Raw genomic sequence first — 22,928 nt, 5'->3', positions numbered from 1 at the left:
GGAAGAAAGGAAGGAGGGGGAATCCAGCCTGCACTATTTGCGCTGCTAAAGAGACAAAATATGCTTATCCACTCAGAAGAAATCAATGGGCAGAGGACGGCAGAGAGGAGGGTGGGGAGGCGGGGGTTGGTGGGGCAGAGGACGATGCCTCAGAGATATCCTTGTCAAATTGATGTTGCATTCGCTCTGAGTCTCTAGGGGCAATTTGCTAGTTTTAGTGGATTTTTGCTTCAGCTGTCTCTGATTGTGAATGATGCTAACAGCGATGTTTTTAAAGTCGCTGCTTGTCTTCATGCGCAGAAGAGTGACTGCAGGGTGCATCCTGTTGATGAGGAGGTCATTCAGAGAGCAGACTTCATGTTCCCAATTTATCCGAGCAGGAGCTGGGGATCATCAGCCCATCTGCCAGTGGTCACTGCAGAACATCCGTTACTTCAACAACTTCAAGTATCATCGCCGCCTCCATGCACTGCAATCTGTGCATCGCTCCTCTCTCTAGCTGACTCTGCAGGTGGAGCCTGGGTGTGTCTCAAGGAGAGACAGTAAATCACTGGGGCCAAACTTCAAGGCATGATGATGATATCGTATCAACAACATACGCAATGACCTTAGACCTAAAGTCTTAAAAAGACATAACTAATAACGTTATTGTATTACATTTTCTTCCTTTCAGTGCCACAAAATGAACATTAAGACATCCTGAGGTAGACTACCTGGACAGTGCACCACTTTTTGGACCACAAACCAGTCTGACACACACCACCAATCTGTCAGTCTCCCACTTTTTCTCCGCATTTCTCTGCCTCTCCTTTCTTGTTTTGTACTTACATTTTTGGCAGTCACAGGAGAGTTTTAATTTGCAGCCCATTTCTCTCTTAATGGCAGCGATTGTGTGGGTGTGTATGTGTCTATCTCTTGTGTGTGTGTATGCCTGGTACAGTACTGGAGAGAAAAGAAAGATGAGTCAATGATGCCAGCATACTACTCTCAGGGCCCTTCTAAAGTCCTCCATGTTTTTAATCACCAGCAACTCTAACATCTAATTGATCATTAACATTTCTCCTGCTGATCCTTATCCCTCTGGGGACACCTTGCAGAACATCTCTCTCACATTATAATAATTTGTGTCCATGTCTGTGTGTGCGTTTGTGAGTCTTTGTAGGTTTCAGTTTTAAAGCAGGTATGTGGGTAGTAGGTCAGGTGGTAGTCAGGAAAGACATTAATGTATACGAGGGTGTTTCAGCACCTCCTGCTCTGTGTGAGAAAGAGTGTACTGACCAGTGGTAAGTCTGCATCCTACAAGGAAAAACTGTCTGGTAATGATCGCTGTGGATAAAATGTTCACATGAGGTTTGAGTCAGGTGAAATCACCAACTGTGGCACTCAAAAGACCAGCCAATAGGAGATTTGACTAACACCATTAGATAAAATAAGTACAGTTTGGTGTGTGATTTCAAGTAAGCCTCCACTACAAGATATGTTTTTACAGTTGAATGTTTGAGCTTTACTGTCCCTATTGATGTGCAAATAGATTGTAAGGCATTAAGATAATGAAAGTTTTTTTTTGGTGGAAAGACCATATCAGAAACACATTATTTGTATAGCCTTTTATATAAATCGTAAAATGTGTTAGTTCAAGAATTATTTTTTTGCACACGCTCTGCATTTTAGAAAGTTGATCAAACAATCGTGTTTGTACTTTCTGAGAGAAAGTAACGTGTTTTCCAAGCAGTGTGGTAAGGAGTCAATTAATAACATCACACAAAATAAAGTCTTATAAAGTTATGAAAACATTTGTTTTTATTATAACAGTATAAATATTTGATTTTAGTATTACTAATATCACAGATTGAACTAGCAATTTCCTAAAACATGCCCAGATTAATTTAATTACTTTATTAAAAACAATAATCACAGCTTATTCTTATAATAAATAAGTCACCAATTACCCTAAAGTGAATGATTCTTATTGATTTTACTACTTTGTTGTTGGGGGAAGAAACACAAAAACAGGGCAAGGAAATATCAGACTTACTGTACAGTGTGTACTGCCACTTAAACATGGAACCGCTTGCATGTTGTAAACTGTGTTTTGGCTGGAGAGTGACATGAAAATGTAGTGAATCTAATGATATCTAAGGAGAGGAATGTGTGATTATTAAAACTTTGACTGTCAATTTAAATCACAGGAAGTGAAACGAATGATTGTGTGAAATACTTCTCTCAAGTGACCAATTTGTTTGAGTTCATATTATTCCCAAAGGTGTAAGTGAACTGCTCCAGCACCGTATCTGAACATGCTTGTGACACCTCATACTTGTCGGTCAAGAATCACCACATGGCAAATGCAGCAAAACCAGCACTGTGTTGAGATTTGTGGCTCAGTGGGTAGAGCGGGTCGTCTAGTGATCGGATGGTCACCAGTTTGAATCCCGGCTCCCCCTAGTTGCAAGTCGAAGTGTCCTTGAGCAAGATACTGAACCCCAAATTTCTCCTGATGAGCAGTTGGCGCCTTGCTCTGTCATCAGTGTATGAATGTGTGTGTGAATGGGTGAATGTGGCATGTATTGTACAGCGCTTTGAGCTGTCGTTAGACTGGAAAAGCGCTATAAAAATGCATTTAACATTTATTGGCAGTGGTTGGACATGGTGTTCTCTGTGGCCTTGCTAGAAGTCCCCTGTGTCTAAGAAGCATGTTGGTATGACTGGTTTGTTGGTAAAATAAATGGGCTGGGGATGCCTACTTCATCTAAATGTGTGTTGATGAAGGTAGAAATGGCTCCATCTCTTTTTTTTTTACCTCTCCCTTCTGCTGCCCTCCTCCCTTTGCTTCCTCCCTCGTCTCATTTCCTCTCCTTCCCACGTCTCTGCTCATCCACGCTCTCTGTTACTTGCCTTTCTTTCCATTTTCTCTGCCCCCCCTCCCTTGTCTGCACTCCCCTCTGTCTCCTTTGCCTCTCCTTTGTTTTCCTTTCCTCTGCTTCTTTCCACTCTTCTCTCTCACCCTCTCTCTCCTCATCTGCTCAGTGTGTACAGACAGGCATGCACTTCACCGCCAGCAGTGATTTATTCTGCTTAGGCAAATGAGTGTGGCTTACAGCATGCTGCTCCCTTTCTGCTTCATCAGTACACATTGCACATAACACTGGAGCAGGTTGCAGCCTGTAGGCACGCACACAACCCCTGAAATGGATCTAAGAGACACGCTGGAGGGGTTCTTCTGCAACACAAGGGGCTGATGTGATTCATTCCTGTGTTTTGGATGTAGTGGAATGTGTAATTGAGCATGTATATTACACAGCTTGTGCCCCTCATGTAATCATTGTTTTTACCGCAGTGCCCTCAGTTGGGGACGTGGTCAGAGAAATCATTTCCTGTTGAGGTCATTCACTCACTTGGCAATGCTTGGTGGACAATAAGGCTGGGCGATACAGTTGAAATCAATGTATTCAGATACCGGTACGCAGTGATGGAATGTAACTAAGTACATTTGCTTGTGTATTGAACATTGAGTATTTTCATTTACTACTACTTTTTAAGATATGGTATTATATATGCATGCATTTATATGCATGCATATAAAATCATGTATAATATCTTATTGTAGTATATCTTATTGACGATGCAATGAACAATGTGACACTGATTTGTATTGCATCAACAAAAGATCGTCACTCATATAAAACAATTACAGTAACCCCTGAAACAACAATATTTTTGTTAATTTTGACTGTCCAGCCAATGTTGTTATAGGTAGAACAGCAGGTATGTTCTTACTAAATATGTAATCTTTAAGCACTGTTCATGTCTTAAAAATAATAACCAATTATTTGACCCGTGACTGTAAAAATGCAGATACTGAACTCTTTGTATTACTTGAAAAAGATCAAGGTGGTGCAACAGCAAAGTGCAGTAACTACAATCTTCTTTCTATGTTCTTCCTGAGAAAATATAAATCTAATTTAATTTCTTATTACATCATATATGTGTTTAATTTTTTTGACCTTTACAACCAAGTTGAAATAGCTGAGTAATTAAGAACAATTCAAGCAACGCTCAAGTAGTATTTTGTGAAGGTTAACCAAGAAGAAATGTATGTAAGCCTATTTTAACAATAAGATATATGGTCTCATACAATCTTAATCAATCTAAGTCTCAATAGACAGCTGTAACAGACTGCAGCCAAAAACGCATAGTGCAGTAACAACACTTACTGCAGTCTGCTGTTTGGTTTTTGGTTGACTTATATCATAACTGCAATTGTTGCATCCTTTATTTCTTCAAGATATTGCAAGATGAAACTTATGGAAATATTGGCACATCATAAATCAGACATTTAAAATTACAGTTACAGTCATACCTCAATTTTGATGAAAATTGTAATCACTATGCTTTGGCTTTGTAGAGGAGTATGGTCTATCATGATTCTTTCACTACACACATATGTTGGATGTTACTTTTGTTTGTATGCCGTTCTTTGTCAATGGCTTTAATGCTTTTCATGCTCATTGGGTACACAAACTGCACTATTTTTATGCAAAGGTGAAAGAAGGAAGGTGGTCTGTAGAATAAAAAAACATTAAGTGTGAATGATGCATGGTGCTAAAATAAACCGCAGACCTACTTAACTGTTACGCTTGAGTTTACTATTTTACGGTTTCAGGAGAGACAAGCAAGCAGAAATGTGTCACTTCCAGCTGCCATGTTTGCTTGGCTGAAGAAAATGTGTTGCTACTTGAGCAACGGGTAAAAACATCTTCTGCATTGAGCAACACACAGAAAATACTTAGATCCAGATGGACATGAGAATATTTAAGGATTGTGGATATATTTTTAAAACCGTGGCTTTTTATGACTTTGATCTGTGAATCAAATGAAATCATTAACGCCTAATATTACAGATGTGTCTAAACATCAAATATTCATCAAATAGTCACAGGACTGCACAACACAAGCAAAACACAGACATTTAACAAACCATACAATCACATTTGATCACTGAACACATATAGTCTGCGTGTGTGTGCTCGGCGTCTGAATGATCATGTGTGTCTATGTAAAATTGTGAAAGAGAGAGGAGGTGCTGCCCCATGGATACCTGTGACCTGGTCGACAAGGATGCGGGAGGTGATGATACGCCCATACTGGGAGAAGAGCTGCTCCAGCTCCTTCTGGGTCATAGTCTTGGGCAGGCCACTCACATACAGGTTGGCATCACGGATGGAGGCTGAGCTGGGTCGGGCATATGACACCTGTGGAAATAAACACAGTCTTAGGGGCCTCTATAAATAAATTGGGGCTCAAGTGCTTTATTACTCATTAATATCCTGGGAGGGGTTTTAAATTTAAACAAGATTAAAGTGTGAGGGGAACAGGATTTTGTGTGTGTGTCTGTGTGTGTGTGTCTGTGTGTGTGTGTGTGTGTGTGTGTGTGTTTTGGATGGGCAGGGTGTGGGTCGCTGGATCCTCAGGGAGGAAAATGTGACTATTTTCTTTGCACACCTTGCCGTGGGGATTATCGTTGTCAGGAAAAGATTTAGCTGCTTAGAACACTGGAGAGATAACACTTGAGTCGTTTGCTGAAGGAAGCAAAGGAAACTTTGTTCCCTTGAGGAGAAACCACAGGTGTTTTACTTTGAAAGGACAGCTCAGGTGGCCAGGGGAACAGGATTAATAGTATTAGGACTTTGATCAAAAAGCATCCTCACTCACCCTGTTGAATTTAAGCACTATTCTGAGTTAAAAGTGAATGAATAAACATGCAAGAGTCAATATGTTGTGTTTGCAAATGGCTTTCTTTAAGTCAGCTTTGTAATTAACACATTAGTATGACCAAAAGCCCATAAGCTTTTCAGAGTGCAACCCTAAAGACAGGTTTTCACTGTTTAATATCATTAAGCAGGTATACAGAATCTGTAAAACCTGTAGATCTCCATTTTTTACACGAGAAGATCTGCATCGTTCCTTCGTTTTTCAAGGATCAGCATTAAGAGTAAGATGTTTATTACTGTATCCCCTCTGATTTTTTTCCACATAAAGTCTGCTGTAAAAGAACACGTGACCATACATATACTCACAAACACAAACAGAAACAATGCACGGAAAATTGATTAAATTCTCTCCAAACACTCTCCAGGTCAGCAGTCTCAGAGGGAATAAAAAAGACTTTCTCGTAGTACCTCTCACCCACATAATTTCACCCAGTTCCTCATTGTCACAGCTGCTCCTCCTCAGAACACATATGTGCAAGCACATGCTTATTAAGATGCATACAAACACGCAGCTCTCAATGTTACTTTCCAGTGATTCACAGTCTCATTCCTAGAATAGTATGTCTGTAATTGTCCGTATTACGAGAGCTGCATAACTAGTTAGACTGTGCCGTGCAACTCCAAGCAGCAGCTTTCTACCAGTGAACTTTCACTTGTCAAGTGTTGTCCCCAACATCCTCATGAGTAGACCTGATTTTGCTTCAGCAAAAGATGCGTAAATCCCATTACTACAGCTGCTGACTGGAGCAGCTTTCCCTTGCAGTGCTTTCATTACCTTTGACATGTGGAGACATAAGCCATCAAATAAGGTTAAAGTCAGGCAAATATGGTGGATATGCTGTCATATCCATGAGCAACAGCATGGAAATCCTGCTGAAGTCTAACGGTGGGAGAATGGGATTGGGAACAGCTGGCTTTCCCCATGTCTCACTTTTCTTTCACACATCTTCCTCTCTGGCCTCTCTGCACAGCTTCTCTGTCTTCCTCTTCCTCCCTGCATCTCCCTCCTTTCTCGCCGGCTCGGTCTTTTCCTTCTGCTTCCTTCCTGTATGCTGCCTCGCTAAACCTTTTTTCTCTCTTCCAGATTCTGCCTTTTTTTGCTCCTCTTTTCTTCTCTGTGCAGCTTTCCCTCATTTTCGCTCCTTGTCAGCCAACTCCAGATGTCTAATCCATCAACACCTCCTCAAGCTGTTAGCGGTATTGTGTACAAGTGTGGCGTTGTGCATGTGTGAAACAGTGTGCGTGTTCGAGTGTGCGTGCGCAGGAAAGTTAGAAAAAGTGTGTGAGATTATGTGCATGCATGTCACTGTGAGCTCCTCTCACCTTTGGCATGCTGCTTCCCCTCACGCCTCGGTAAGAAAGAAGCATCGCTGACAAAATCTAAGGTGTCATGGTGGAGGGAATCGCAGCAGCGAAACCAACTCAAACACACTACAGAGAGACACATCGCCCGAGAGCATGCGAATCTCTGGGCCAAGCGTTTCCTCACAAGTGTAGTGGCAGAGAGTGGGAAGGGTGTGACATGAAAGAGCGCCAAACTTAATTTTAGAATCACCGTGCTGCCTTTTAATTTACCTTGTTACCTTTGGGGTATTTCAGTCTGTTGTGGAGAGAGAAAGCAACGAGAGAGGGTGGTAGGAAGGAGGAAATGAAGTGTGAAAGAGCGATAGCGGCAGACAGAGATGCAGAGTTGTCTTCTGTCATTACGAAGGCCGCCTTTATCTCAGGGACAACTAGAGGCAACCGCTTGTGTCATGAGAGTGTGAGGGTGAAAATCTGTGAACTGAGACTGCTACACTCAATAAAAAGACCTTATGAATTTCGCGCTTTATAAATGACCTTCAACTTTTTCCAGTCTTTATATTTAAATTACCTATTTTTGCAAAGGTTTAAATGTTAGGTGACCTGCTTTTTATTGTTACAACTCCGACTCTACAAACGTTAAGAGGCTGTGTAAGATGTTAATTAAAACAGAATACAATAATTTGCAAAAGAACTGTGTTGACTGATTCCCAAACCAATATAATATCATTGTAGCACTTGAGACCAAGAGGTCTCAATCTTGTCTTTAACTTGGTCTTGTTTCTGTCTTGGACAAAGATGATTCTGGACAAGTCAAGAGCATGACTGCATACACAATACTGATCAATATTTGTGATATCAAAAATCAACTGATACATCAGGTAGGCTCTAATATTTATGGCAATAAAAGAGGTGAATGAAGATGAACTTTCATTTTACTTCTGTTGGTGTTTTCTAGATCTCGATACGCCCTGGTCAAGACTTGGTTTAGGTAATATCCTTTATACAAATCATGTGTTTCAAAAAGTGGTGAGCTGAAAATGTGGGTCACAATGACCTGATCACACATGTGCAGATCAAAAAAAAGCCACCCATCATAAACATGTCAAACCACCACAAAGTCCACCTCGAACAGAATAAAACATACACAGATAGTCACTCTTACTTTACATGCAAAACACACAATATTACTCTCTATGTCTCTTTTGTTCCCCATGGCATTATTGAGACAAGAGCCAGCAAGCTGTGCTGAACCGAGGTCAAGTCAGGCAGTGCATATTGTCTCTGGAATAGAGGGATTCTCATGGGGATTCCCCTATTCACAACTGCAAGCTAATCCTATCCTATTAGATTAGATTACATTAGATTACATTAGATTACATTAGATTAGATCAGATGACAGAAAGTGAGAATCCAGGGATTACCACAGAGCAACAGATTACTGCCCAGTTTAAAAGCCACAATACATCAGCAGGCCATGATCCAGGGGGATATTGATATGTTAATGTTGTGCAAAAACATCTAAGTCAAATTTTTAGCCTTAAAAACATGTTTGCAGGAGGGACAGCACAGTGCTGGCACTGATTTATCTGTTTTACCTCTGTGACAACCACCAGCAACATGGCATATTAGTCATGCCATTAAAATGCAATAACAGAGCTCTCAATTATTTTGGAAAACATGCGGTGACTGATGTGTTTCTTCCCTTTCACTCAGTGATACATATACATAATTTCACCTTTACATGTTGACATTTGGAAAATAATTAGCATATCAGCCACAGTCACAAGCTTTTTAATGCGTCTCTTTGATTCATATGGTCTTTTTTATTTTTCTGATGCTCGTTAACAGCTTGATGCTGTTAATCCCATCTCACCTTCCAGCTCACTCACTAACAGCTCACTCACTAACAGCTATCACTATCGAAGAGGATTTGAGAAAGAAGAAAGCAGCCTTATATAACTTTATACATTTACCATAATTCTATCATTTATGATACATCAAATCTTTATTATCATATTATATTTTCATATGTTGCTCAGTGATTTTGAAACACTTAGTTGTACATGAAAAATACACTGTGTAAATGATGTATTTGGAATGGAAATACTTGTGTTGTGTTATATTTAGACTTGATTAGCTGAGCGTGGTTACCTTGATCGTTTTGGTCTGAAGTCTGAGTCCATTTAACGTGTTGATGGCTTTCTCTGCGTCCTTTGGATCGATGTAGTTGACGAAGCCGTAGCCCAGACTCTGTCCTGAAATGCCAAAAAGAGGGAAAGAAAAGCTTTTAAAACGTGATCTCGATTTAATCATTTCAGTTTGCTCACTGACGACAAGGAAACATGATTATCTATACTCATTATCCATGAAGATTTGAGGGGAGACAGAGACCGATCTTCCATACTTGGCATCTAGTATCAGGTTTTTAAAATGAACGGTAGTCTGTAAGGGACAGCTAAATCTATATTTAGACTACACAATAATAAAGCTGTGTGATTCGTTGACCAGAGTTTGATCCTTCCTAAAACTGAAAATGATACCCAACCATTGCTCCCAACCGTAGACACACTCTTGGACGTCATACATTTTCAACATCCTTCATTGCTGCTGACAAGATCACAGTGATTCCTGCCCGCAGCGCCAAGAGTCTTGGTGTGATTTGGTGTCAACCAAGTGTCATATAAAGCCCGCTCTGTTGCCAAAACCCTGCAGATTTGAACTGTATAATATTTAAAGAACGAGACAGCCTCTTTCCAGGTCCTCATACCCTTTGAGGGACTATTTTAACCCCTCCTTTTGAATACTTTAAAAAGACCAGCTAATGATCATTCAAGAGATAAACCTGGTCTAATAAAAGTACAAAAAGCTACCAATTCTGAGATAGCAATAAAACACCTCCATCTTATATGTCATGTCATGATGTAACTGAATAGGACTGAATGTGTTGCAGATGTAAAAACTGATCCTTGCACTCCTCATTACAGGTTGTTTGTTCTATTGATGATCTCTGACCTTTAATTTACGTTGCTCAACATAGAAGTGTCTATGACTGAATGCCTCGAATATGTCATGAATCATGCTCAAATTCGCCCTGAAATGCCCTGACAAATAAAAGTATCACAGTGAATATAAACAACATATTTGTTACTGTCTTTGCAGCTGTGCAAAAAGCCGAAAAAAAAATACCACCCCCATTTCCCTCTAAGCTCAAAGTGTCTTAGATAGCAGACTCCCTTTGAGTGTGAAGCAGGCCTGACATCTCCCAGTGTTTCCCCGACAGATCAAGCTTTTCAACAGGCGTAGGACTTTAAGAGGACGCCTCCAGCCAACAGGGCCTTCAGTCGGCTAGTTTTCCACAAACAGCCCGGATCCACTAACACCACACACAAGCACAAAGAATCCCAGTCAGTTTAAGAGGAGCAGCGTGCACATATTCACGCTAATGGGAACAGACAGCGGTTAGTCAGAGACAAAGTGAATCACAAAATATGGAGCATGGCTGTTTCACAAAATAAATACATTTGGGCTATGGATATCACAGCGCAGAACAGCTCAGCAGCGAGCAGTGGAAGGGCCAGGAGGGACTTGTAGTCCTAACATCAAACAGCTGATGATTTTCTCTTCTTCTCTCCTCTCCTCCCTCTCCTCCTCTGGATTAACTGTGGATTATCAGACGCTCTCCATTGTTAATTAAAAACCTGCCATCCAGAAGAGACTACTGCTATTTATAACTAACCGTCCTCTCCTCCCTCTCCGCCTCCTCCTCTCTGACTCTCTGCTGACATCAGGTGTTAAGATTGCCAGTTTAAATATAACTCACAAAATCCTTCTTTGTGGGTTCGCTTCTTTATTAAATAGTGTACATACAGAAGAGACCGATAATAATGAAGAGAAAGAGAACATGTAACAACAGTGATTAACAGAATGAAAAGAAATAAAACATACATGCAGCTTGAGGCTTGCCAGTAAACCGAAATGGGCTGTAAAAAATGGATGCTAAATTACCAAGCAGTGTACAGAATATTTAGAATATTTTTTAAGTTTAATGGCAAAAAAAAAACAAAAAAAAACAAAAAAAAAAACTGTATCTGGTCAAAGGTGCATGTATTCAATTTACACTCGCACTTTAAATTACAGATGGGTGCAACAGCTGAGAGCTGGCTGCTTGTAACGTTCCACTCCCGCATTCACTGTCTCTCCCACCCTCGCCTCCCACTTTCCTATCACCTTCCTCACCCCTCCCCTTCATCTTCAACAAGAAATGTGAGGTTCGACAAGCACAGATACCAGGAGGTTAGCTGAAAATGAAGTGTGCTGGCGAAGAGCACTCATGCAGGGCAATCGAGATGGGCTGGCTGGTGCTTAATGGTACAGAGACTCTTAGCACTTGTGGAGTAGTCCAGGCAGGCAAATGGGGCCAAACTGGCAGCCATTGACGCCATGTGATGGGGGGCAGAATCACTGTAGGTTGAGTGTCTTTATATGTGTATGTGGGTGTGTGTCTGTGGGCATATACATGAGTCAGCAATGGATTATAGTCTTGTAACAAACATAATATATTTTCTTTGATTACTGGCCCAATGAATGTAGCATTCAGCTCAATGTAAATGATGTGTTTTTATGTAAGTTTGAGTATGTTGTATGCATGGGAAGCTTAGGCTGGCATTGGCATATCTGCCCACCCACGCTCTCTTCCTTACTCCCGTTTTGGCAAGGCTGAGTGCCTCCAGTGCTGGGGGGAAGAGGGTAGGAGCGAAGCTCACTGGCTGGTATCAGTCCCCAGGTGAGTAGGGAGATGCGGGGGAGATGGAGGGAGACATCTGCCTGCAGCATCAGGAAAGCTCCAGGAGGGGATTCCACCAACCATTTCCAGCCTGCTAGTGAGCAGCTAACAGCAGGGAGCCACCGGCAGACTGCCTGTAATCTGCGTGGATGGGTGGGAGACGCAACACCAACGTACCGTGCAAATGTACACACATGTGCACACACAAATGCAAGTAAACATGTAATCACTCAATCACAGAGGCACGCAGAAACAAACACAAGCAGTAAAGTATGTCCTCGCAGCAGGACATGAGGGATAGAGTGGCTGGCAGCTGAACAGTGAATGGATGATGGTTCGTTTGTGTGGAGCAGTGTATTGTAGTTCCTAAACGGTATAGTGAATGTCAACACTGAAAAGATGAAGATCGTTGTCTATTTCCATCCTTTCTCTTACGTGTGCACAGGCATTCATATAGTCGAGGGTGCTTCTGTAAGCCGCTCTCCGTCTGTAACCTACAATATGCAGGCAGAGGCAGCAGGCAGGCAATGTGGTTGGCTTCAGCCTGTCACAACACCTGCCCTGTTCACCTCAATACTCCCCAGCAGGATCAGCCCTCCATGTTGCCTGCATTTGGATCACACCATCACACAGTGCCCCGCTCTGTTCCGGCTCAACACACCGCAGTTAAGCACAGTTTAGATGCAGTTTAGAATGGCTCAGCATCATTTAACCTAGTATGGTGTCTTATTGGAATGCAAGGATGAGGCCAGCTTGGGCTGCCAGACAAAATGTATTACCATACAGTAAAGACTAAGCAAGACATGATAGCACTAAAGTCAATGGGAAACTCTAGTCACGGATTTAAAGCTTGGGTTAGGATGTTCTTGAAGAGTAGGGACTGGAAGATATATGATTTTATTATTCATTATTATTGACATGTATTCTGAATACCAACAAGGGGGTATTTTCAGTCATTCCAAATTCTAAAGCATTTCCCTCTGAGGCTGAAGGCTGGGCTTGTTGCTATATCCCCCACAAATAAAAACTTTAATCGGATGTGTGTAAATACTATTGATAATGAAAAATTACAGGGAGATTAAGATGTCTGATTGTTTTTCAATACAATATTTAAATTTAGAGTCTTATAGTTACTTTACTACTGCTTAACACAGATAGTCAGTACATTTTCTTTTTTACTTTACTTTTCAAAAGTAAGTGTAGACTCTGCTCCATCCCTCTGAACTTTATGTCACAGAGTCAATCCTTTAAAAATGCAGTCAGAATACCCCTGACAGATTTTTATAGACAGATACTTTCTTTCTGTATTTCATAATTACAGAAAAATAACTTGGGAAAAGCGCTGCATCACAGGCAATATAGAGAATCTATTAAAAATGCATGATAAATAGCCTCTAATGGGGTTGTAGCTAACAGAAAATCAATTACCTTAATGGATACATTAACTTATATATTTTAATTGTCAATTAAAACCAAGAACCCAAATGATGCATTGCTCTTCATAATGGCCTTTTAATGAGGTTAGATATTCATTTGTCTCTGATTCGTCAGCTGCTTACAGTGCCAGTTGTGCAAATTCTACAACAGTTGTAACGACACGAGAAAATGCTTGGCAGCACTGAAAGGGGGCTTCTTAATAAAAATTATGTAAATTTAATGATGGCAGAGGTCTTCTAATAAAGAATGTCCCCAAATGGGATTCATGTGAAGTATATAAATCTAAGAATCTAGAGGTTGTTAATGATATTAACAGTGTGGGTATGCACTTGTGCAAAAGATGTCATGACACATTACAGGTTTTTATGTTACACTACAGCACTACAGTGCTTTACTGTATAGTGCCACATCCGCTTTCACCAACCTCTCTAACCACATTGGGTGTGGGAGTGAGGAGGTAGGGGCTAATTTGGACGAGCCCCCACTCTTCTGGCAGACCATTTGTACAATCTGACATAAATTGTATAGGGAGGTGGGCATGTTTTTCAGTGGTAAAAATCACTGCTATTTCTAGTGAGAAGCTCTTTGGCGTGTTAGCGAGGTGTTATGACTAAGCCATTATTTGTTTCCTGAGGAGCAGCAGGTTGTCCAATGTGTTAGATGAGAAAATTAGTGTACTTCGTGCGGGTGCCCTGCCTGCTGGCCCCACCGTGTAATTTCACCTTTCCTATCCCCCCAATGTGGCGACACATACACAGACATGCACACCACATAATGAAAATTCACACAACATACCGATGAAAAATGATAAAGGGTCTATAAATAAGCACAAAATCAAATGATGAATACAAGGCCACACTGAATTTACAGACATATGGTCAAGTTAAATATATATGTATGACACTCAGGCGCACAATCATAGGTTGTCAGGTACACGCAATAAGACTCCAGTTGTATATAGTTGCCTGTCATTATTTTGTGCCTTTTTGTTGTATTATGTGACTAAGAGCCCTGTACTGCAGACATGAAAGCAGCTTCATCTCCTGCTATGATCAGGCAAGGCTCACACAACACATTATAGACTCTTTGATCAAGAGTGGTAGCTACCAAATGAAAGACATAGCTGCAAGAGCCCTCTTTCTTTTACTATGTACCCTCCTGGAATCTATTGCTCTTAATATCATTCTCTGAGTAGTGCTCAAATAAGTCAGTTTTAAATTCTCCAAAAAGTTACTTTACCACTGACTATGTTGTCAAAACAGATTAAGAGTAGAGGCATTCTGGCAGCTTGTTCAAATTCTACTCACTTGTCCTCTATTCCAGTGTGTTTTTTATTTTATCATTTAATTTCCATGAAGTAAGAACACTGTATAGTACATGCTGTCCAACAAATGGGAAAAGCTCTGCATGAATTTTAAGCAACATTAACAGAATGAAAAATGTGTATCTGAGTGAAGAAACATTTTAAAGGCTATCAATAAACACTTCTAATTGTTCTCACACCCTATCAGCAGTGGTGTCTGTCTGTCATTCAGATGTAATGGGTGGAAGCTTCAAACAGGGTAGGGTTGGGAATCTTAGAGTCTTGCAGGGATCATCAAAGCTCCGAGCCAGTGATGCTATCACACCTTGAGAGGTCCAGTCCCTTCTCCCAAGATACAGAAAATCCGCCCAGTCAGTCTTGAATTTAGCGACATTTAAAAAAAAAAAAGGATTTCACATTGTCAAAATAAATGTATCACTTCTTCCATCCTCTCCTCTGACGTTGTGCCCCTTGCTGCTGCAGCAACTTGAGGTAGTGCTATTTTTTTGATGGGCCATTGCTCCCCAACATTTGAAAAGGTGCCCTGTCACCAGCTTCATGTCAGAAAAATCTCCACTTACCTCAAAGAGGGTCAACTCCACAGTGGAGAGGGAGTTGAGTGAGTTTGCAAAAAGACAAATGCAAAGAGAACAAAAGACTACGGTGGCTCAGATACTAGCAGTACAGTTAGAGCATATCATGTGGTGGCATGTATTCAGTCCGTTTAAATAACTAAATTCATAAACAGAGCTACGTCCCCCGCACACATGCATCCACTGTAGATCCCTCTCCCACTCACTCATTCAACACATCTTTTCCTCCTGGGTTGCCAAGGTAGCAGCCACTGTTGCAGTCAGGAGGCTCCCACTCTCAGCTCCCAAGGCCCTGCTACCACCAACACACACGCATAGACACCACTTGCCCACGTAGAGGCTCAGGGACGAAACACACACACGCAAGTAAACCACCCCCTTGTGGTGGCTCCCTGAGCCTTAGGGCCAGTGGACTGCAGCCTGCAGTGTGTGGGCTGGTTGGCTGGCTGTGCAGCTGAGAAATAGAAAGCAAGCTGACAGACAGAGAAGCCCCTTTAAGTCTTGGATAACCCTGTTACGTCAGGGTTGCGGAGCCTACTCTGCTGCACCTGCTTGAACTCGGCACAGAGCGAGCAGGCCCACAACCCTTTAGCCATCCACCCCGAGCCCTGCAGCACATGTGCTGGGGACAGAGGGACTGTCTGGCTCTGTCCTGCCCAGGTACAGTGCACTCAAAAGTGGGGGGTTGGAGGGTGGGGTACCAGGCCTGAGGCATATTCGACTTCTGGATCTGAGGCCGACACAGGGGACAGTCACAACCTCTGTGTTCCATGTAAAGGGCACTCAGAGTGGAATGAGAAGGGACAGAGGCAGTCTGAAGTGAGGGTCACAGGAGGTTCCTCCTGGAACAGTGCAGACAAGCAAGCTCTAAGGACATCCAACTCTGGTTCCTAAGCAGAGGGAGGAGGAGGAGGAGGAGGAGGAGGAGGAGGAGGAGGAGGAGGAGGAGGAAATTGAAGGGGGGGTGTTAAGAGGAGAGAGACAGGACATTCTCTGGACCTGAGACTCTGAAACTTTAATGTGTGTCTGACTGCTTGTGTCTGCACTTTTGAGCCTGGCAGCTCTCTTAATACCTGGCTTTGGAGATGTCAAATCCTTTTTTCATCTCTTTCCCTGTCAGCTTTGTTCACGCTATCTTCAGCCATCAGCCCAACTCAGGTTCAAATAAATGCAGCCTGTATGTGAGATATAGACACTGCCCTCAATCTTCCTTGGCATGATATCAGTAAGGATTTAAAAAGTATGTATGGTTTCTTTTATGGTTTATGGCATAGTAAAGTGCCTTAAGATGGCAGTAGGTACACTTGATGTTGACGCTTCAAATATTTCCCCCCAAAAAGTTTAATAAATGTCCTATGACATGTTAGTGGGCTTTCAATGTAAAAACTAATACAAGAAGTTTGTGTTTACACTGTAATGCAGTAATCCAATTTTAATGAGACAAACAGGAGCAGAACAAGGAGGCTTCCTCCTAAAATATGACCATATATACAATATAGTCGTGACTCTAATATAAGCCTGCTTTAAATAAGGGATACTCTCTGCAAATTAGGTAAATAAAGCCAGTGGCCATTTTTTGAGAGAAAAAAAATTAAATGGGTCTCATCATACAGTCAAACAGAGAAATAATGGAGATTTTTGTTCCCATCACCCTCGTGATGATGTGAAAAACAGTTTGGCTTGCAATATGAAATACAAAGAGAATGAGCTTTGCCCCTGAGTGTGTTGTCAATGTATATTTCAGTAGCAACAAAGAGCTGTGGGTAAACTGAGGTTTATATGGTAAATATTTGATCTGTTCTGCATTAAGACTGACAGACCTTGTGCAGGAGCTAAGCTCCACCCGTCTGTCCTTACAGATCAGGGCAAGATGCATATTTTATGTTTGCAATATTTGTGGGTGCACTTGATGTTCCATAACAGAAATGGAACAACTATGAAACTAATGGATGTGCGCCGCATGAGCTACAGACTTGTGCATGCAATGCATGGCAAATTCTGAAAACCTGAGATGTTTTTTGCACCTCCAGTATATAAATAAGGTGTACCTGTCCTTATGTAAGAATTGGGTTCGCAGCAGGCTTTCACATGCTACTGAAGCTGCTGTCTGTCAGAGGTGCTCTGGCTTGAACTACTCCACAGCTGACATCACAGTCCATCTATTTTTCATAGCCAACATCTGCTTGGCTTGCTACATTGTCACTATGATTTGTGTCAGCTCCCCAGATTCCATGTATAAAACCAACACATGGAAGGTGACTAGAGTAGTGCGCACAAAAGGCTTTAGTCAAGTTACTTTGGGATGATGTCTTAACAGCATTTCATTTCATCTGCACAAAAGGAAAAAATGCTGTTTTCATTATTTCAAGGTGAGTAAAGTGCTGGTGATAGCTGGCAGCAAGCTACTTCTGCAACTACCTGAGGCAGCCAGAGCAGGGCAGACACAGCAGATGGTAAATTTTGTGAACTGTTTACTCAACAAGCAAGCTGAGCTTTAAGCCACTGTGACTGTACTGCATGTGCTATTGGCGCCGCATGAGAATCCAAAAAATGGTTGTCCATAAAAACATATAATCCCTTCAACCTCCTCCTCAACGCAATCAATTCTTGCTCCAGCATGAAAAGCCATTTTCTTTTCCTCCATGTCATTATGAAAACAAATGCATTCATTTCCTGAGCAGAAATGCAGCTGATGCAGAAGAATTATCCAGAAAAATGACTTACTGACAAGGATCCGTCAATTCCTTTTCTGTGTGTGCGTGCGTGCGTGCATGTGTGTGTTTGGGCATGTGTAGATGTCTGTGGGTGCTGATTCAGTATGTTGCAAAGCCCACATTAATTTTCCCTAGCTCTCCATAGGGGGAGGTCTCAGAGAGGAGTGGTTGCTTCCATCGTTGCTCAAGACAAGCTTGCACACTGGCAATTTTCAACTTAAACAGAGATTACCCTTCCTTTAACGAACAACACAAAAATGAGCAGTGAGGGCTGTAAGTGCAACGTGTCTCAAAGCCACGATGTAATTTGTATACGTAACATTCTCTCTCCTCTGTAGATGACAAAGCAATCGCCGAAGCTACTACAGTATACACACTTAATTCAAACAACAAAATGCTCAGAGATATCATCTCTTTAACAACGCACAGGCAGACAGGAAATTCACAGGTAGAGGCCCAGAGCTTATGTGCAAGCGTGTGTGGGCTGCAGCTAGGTGCGTGTAAGCTAGCCTTAAATAAAAGATTAACCTGCATGTCCCTGCCGTGTTATGAGAGCACCAGGCAGAGGTATTTGTGCAAGCAGGCAGGCAGGAAGGTAGCACACAGGCGTGTGGGGAGCAAGAAAGACAGCCAGAGGTGGCTCTTCTACCAGCTGAAGTCAGTCAGGGTGACAGACGGAGCTGGAGTGTCTACGTGTGCCCGCGCCCAGCCTAGCCTCTCACCACGCTGGCATCATTGGAGCTGACAAGAGCGAGCCCACAGGAAGCTGAGAGGACGCTGAGGACCTGTCTGTCTCTCCTACCTTTGAGAGGCCCATGTGCTCACACCTTGTCAGCAAACACTCACAGGTTGGTCAAGCCGCAAATACTGATGGGAAACATATTATGAGATGAGAGAACGGTTGCCTGTAAAATGAGCGCTTTTGAAAACGGTAAGGCCGACACAAAAGTACCACGCAACGCAAAATCCTTACTCGTAGCGTGCACACCGAAAGACTGCTTGAATCCGTAAATACTTCGACCTTGTAATGATAAAATATTGAAACAATTATTCTAGTACATGTTCAAAAATTCACTTCAAATTTCTGTCAGTGAATTTATTTAAAATCTAAAACTTGATACTCGTCATGCTTTTCACACTGCATAATAGAATATGAAGGCATTAATATTCCCATCAATATGAATTATAAATATATAGCTACAGCACACTCTATCTAGCCTCAAGAAATTTTAAAGATTCATACTGAAATTTTAACATATTAAAAAACATCCTCACTCGATCTTCATAAAAATGTCTTTCTCACAATCCACGCGTAGATGCTTATGACGAATGAGAGAGAGTGCAGGTGTATGTCTCAGTCTCAAAATAAGGTGCATTCTTTACTTCCCACCATCCTTGTCTCTACCCCTCCCTTTTGCCAACCTGGCTTAGTCTGTTAATGATTTGTATGACTGTAAGAGAGTATAAAGCCTCTTGGCATTCCCTGCCGGAAGAAGGGATCTGTGCTTTGTTAGCCTAAAAGTTTGCACGAGGAAATTGCACCCATGGGACAGCAAAACAGGCATACGCCACGGGGGGAGATGGGAGGGAGGGCAGGATTTATTTATAACTTTTTTTTGCGTTGATGCTAAGTCATCAGAGAGACCTTGTAGTGCAGAGCAGAGAAGTGCCCTAAATGGTTTAGAAGTGAGCGAACAAACATTTCTACCTCTCTCACTTTCCCCCTGTTTAGGGGCCCGAGCAGGTTTACAGCGATTCTGTTCATACTATTTTTTTTTTTTTTTTTTTAACTCTCTCCAAATATCTGCTGTTAGCTTGGTTCCTCGCTGCTGCACTTGAGGGGAAAATCAGGCTGAGAGAGAACATCGTGATGGCGATGATGATGATAGCATGTGGTATCCCAGTGTTATTTTTGTTCACGCCATCCTCCATTATCCTGGTGTATCTGACTCTCAGGCTCCATTTTGTGGCCCATTACGGAGGACGAGGAAGATGGTCCTAAAGAGGAGCTGTAGAGCTACGCTTCAAAGAACAGACGGAGGCAGGGATGGACGGCTGGGCTAGTGGCCATCGCTAGTTTATAGTCAAGATGGTCATCCCTTTTAGCCTTTCGGTTGTACTTAATCTATCACAGGAAACACAATTCTGGAATTCACCCTATATCTTTCTATGTGTGTGTTTACTCTCCTTGCCTTGCCATGCTATCTCAGAATGGCTTGGTGATCTGCCTGCCTGATGCTCTTTAATGAGATTATCAGGAGAAGAGTGTCAGTAAGTAGGATCTAAAATGAAACCCATTATGGAGCATTATCACAGAGCTGCCCCCCCACCCACCCACCCTCTACTCCCCTTGATCCATCTGCTGTATGGCCACCCACACAGCCACTACGCCCAGATTACAGCCATGATTAGCACCGCAAAGTGCTGCTTAATTTAAACACCTCTGGAGAACATGTGGCACTTTGCTGCATTGCTGAGTCACAGCGCTTGAACACACACCCAGAGGGCAGAGATGGATTTCTTCCTCTGGAAGACAGCGCATACAATGACTCCTCTTAAACACTTGAATTGTCTGAAATGATGTCGGACTGCGGGCTTGTGTACACTAGGGTTGCCGCGGTGATGACATTTTCCCACCGGCTAAAAAACTTGTGACAAAACCGCTGTAACCATTTACACCAGACTTTTTACAGTAACGAATGCTCACTGTCTTTGGAGTCGTTTAATTTACTGCTAATGCAAACTTAACATTTTCCTACTGCTGCAGCTTCACATTAAAATCATTTAACTGGTGAAACACTAGTTGAATTTTTTTTATGCTAGACACTGGAAATGTAATTTGTTGAGTGAGTTCACCTGTCGCTAGCCGTCTACAGGGCAAAACAATGATTATTCAGCATTTTTTTGACAGCAGGTCAGTTTCAAATATATCAAGGAGTAGTTTCATACAGTCTGCGGGAGTAATAGAACAAGGAGCTGTTAGATGAGGAGCTGCAGGATACAGACTGCACACCTCCATCTTCTCAGCAAGGTAACTAACTAATTTTCCCTCATTAAAATTATCAGATTTCCATTTGCAGAGGGTTTAAACCCCAAATTTTGCAGTTCCCTCGTTTTTTGCTTTAACAAAACATCCTCTGCCATCATCTTGTTGGTAGACTCTCCTTAGTCTTGTCATGTTATAAGTGAAATGTGACTCCTGCTACTTTGCTGCAACTTAGCTGCAACTTAGCTGCAATAAAAAGCTAAATGACTGTGGTGGCAGCGAGCAAATAAGGTAATCAGGGTCAAGGCCGGAACACTGTGTAACACTAGTCACACTGACTACCAGGGCAAGCCTAGTGTATACAAATGTGACCTATTCACATCATATTTAATTCTTGTCAACACCCAATTTAGAGCCGTCATGTCCATCTGTCACACCCATAATTCTTATAATTTTCTGTTATTAGACTATATATGCAAAAATAATCCTGGTTAGGACGTGTGAAAAACATAAATAAAGCAGAATGTGTACATTTGCACATGTAAGATGTACTTAATTGAAAAAAGAACAAAGGCTATGTATATTTGTCGCTAAACAGCTCATATGCAAATGGTTTGGCAGGTGAAAAAATTATACTAGGATAGGGATTACCAACAGTCTTGAAGTAGGTGATATGTTCAGAATTTACAACTGAGGCTACAGTATTGTGCTGTTAAAAAAGGATGCTTATGCGATCAGGAAGTCCAGTCTTAAAGTTCAAGGATCAGCCCAGTATATACAGTCATAAAGGAAAGCAAGCATCAAAATCCTTTCAAGCGCTGAGGGAGCTTAGTACAGTCACAACTCACCTTGTCTTTTTCCTTTTTCACTTTACTTTAGCAAATGTTCCCTTCTGTACCACCAAATCATCACACAGTATAATACATTATATCCCTATTCATCCCTACTTCTACTAGTGCATGTATCATAAGGCCATTGAAACAACACTTAGGAAGGGAGGATTTGAAAAGAAAAACTTTTTAAAACTCACTGGATACACCTCAACTGATATCAAGGCTAAGAAGATTATTTCCTTAGATCATGAATAGCTGATTTTTTTGTGTTAAAAAAACAGCAATATCCCAGCAGAGCATTCAACATTCTCCATTCTGTACCTGTGATCTTATCGCGAACCAGCTTACAGGACTCGATCTCTCCGATGCTGCCAAACAGGCTGCGGAACTCCTCCTGGGTCATGTTCTGGGGCAGGTAGTTGACAATGAGGTTGGTCTTGCTGTCGTCATTTGTTGGGCCAGTCTGCATGGGCGAGGGGCAGCCACGGCTGTTGGTGGTCGGCCCGTTGGCTGTGGTGCCTCCTCCACTGGGGCCATTTGTCACTGGAGCCTCCATGTTACTGATGATCTAGAGCAGGGCAAAGAAAAAGGGAGGCGAGGAGGAGGAGGAGAGAAGGAGAGGCGAGGAGAGGAAGAAGGATGAAGGAGGAGAGAGATAGCATTAATTAGCAAAGGCTTCCGTGCTGTATTCAGCAGTTTGGAACAATGAATATGAAGCACGGCACACATAACTTACAGTCAAAGTGGTTATTTTCTAAATTTTTTCTCTAAAAAACATGACTTTTGTTGCATTAAGTCAAATCAACTTAAAAAGGCTTTTAAAGGCCTATTTATAGACACTGAAAACCATGTTTTAAATGGTTTAAACCAGCTTTGTCCTTGTATTGGTCTTAGTTAATCCAATTAATCTTTGTAAGGATTCAGACGTTATAGTTGCAGAATAGAACAATGACATTTCACAATGTATCTATAATAATATAATATATAATAGGAGGAAAGTAATTAGCAAACCAAGTGAGGTTTTTGCCAGATTTGGATAAGTTTTTGCAAATAATGTTCCAAACCAGTGAACAGGATGCTTTACAGCGATTCTGTATTTACAGGATTTTGCATCAATGTGATGAAGCACCCTGATTTTTCAGATATTTATGAAATAGTTATTGATTTTCATGTTTTGAGGCAGTGTGAATATATGGTTGAATA

At 41.7% G+C, this 22,928-nt stretch overlaps 1 protein-coding gene across 12 annotated transcripts in view; it reads right to left on the bottom strand.

Moving 5' to 3' along the window:
• Positions 1 to 22,928, bottom strand: part of elavl4 (ELAV like neuron-specific RNA binding protein 4) — an 85,090-nt gene that overhangs the window by 21,556 nt on the left and 40,606 nt on the right. For all 12 annotated transcript variants that reach the window (XM_030433382.1, XM_030433383.1, XM_030433374.1 and 9 more), the window contains 3 exons: positions 22,047 to 22,293; positions 9,228 to 9,331; positions 5,099 to 5,252 (listed from right to left, as the gene is read on the bottom strand). In XM_030433382.1, coding sequence (XP_030289242.1) covers positions 5,099 to 5,252; positions 9,228 to 9,331; positions 22,047 to 22,293 — 505 coding nt within the window. The remainder of the gene's footprint in view (positions 1 to 5,098; positions 5,253 to 9,227; positions 9,332 to 22,046; positions 22,294 to 22,928) is intronic.

The sequence above is a fragment of the Sparus aurata genome, chromosome 11, assembly GCF_900880675.1.
Source record: "Sparus aurata chromosome 11, fSpaAur1.1, whole genome shotgun sequence".
NCBI classification, from domain to species: domain Eukaryota; kingdom Metazoa; phylum Chordata; class Actinopteri; order Spariformes; family Sparidae; genus Sparus; species Sparus aurata.
Note: the sequence above shows the minus strand (reverse complement) of the source record. Positions and strands in the feature narration are given on the sequence as shown.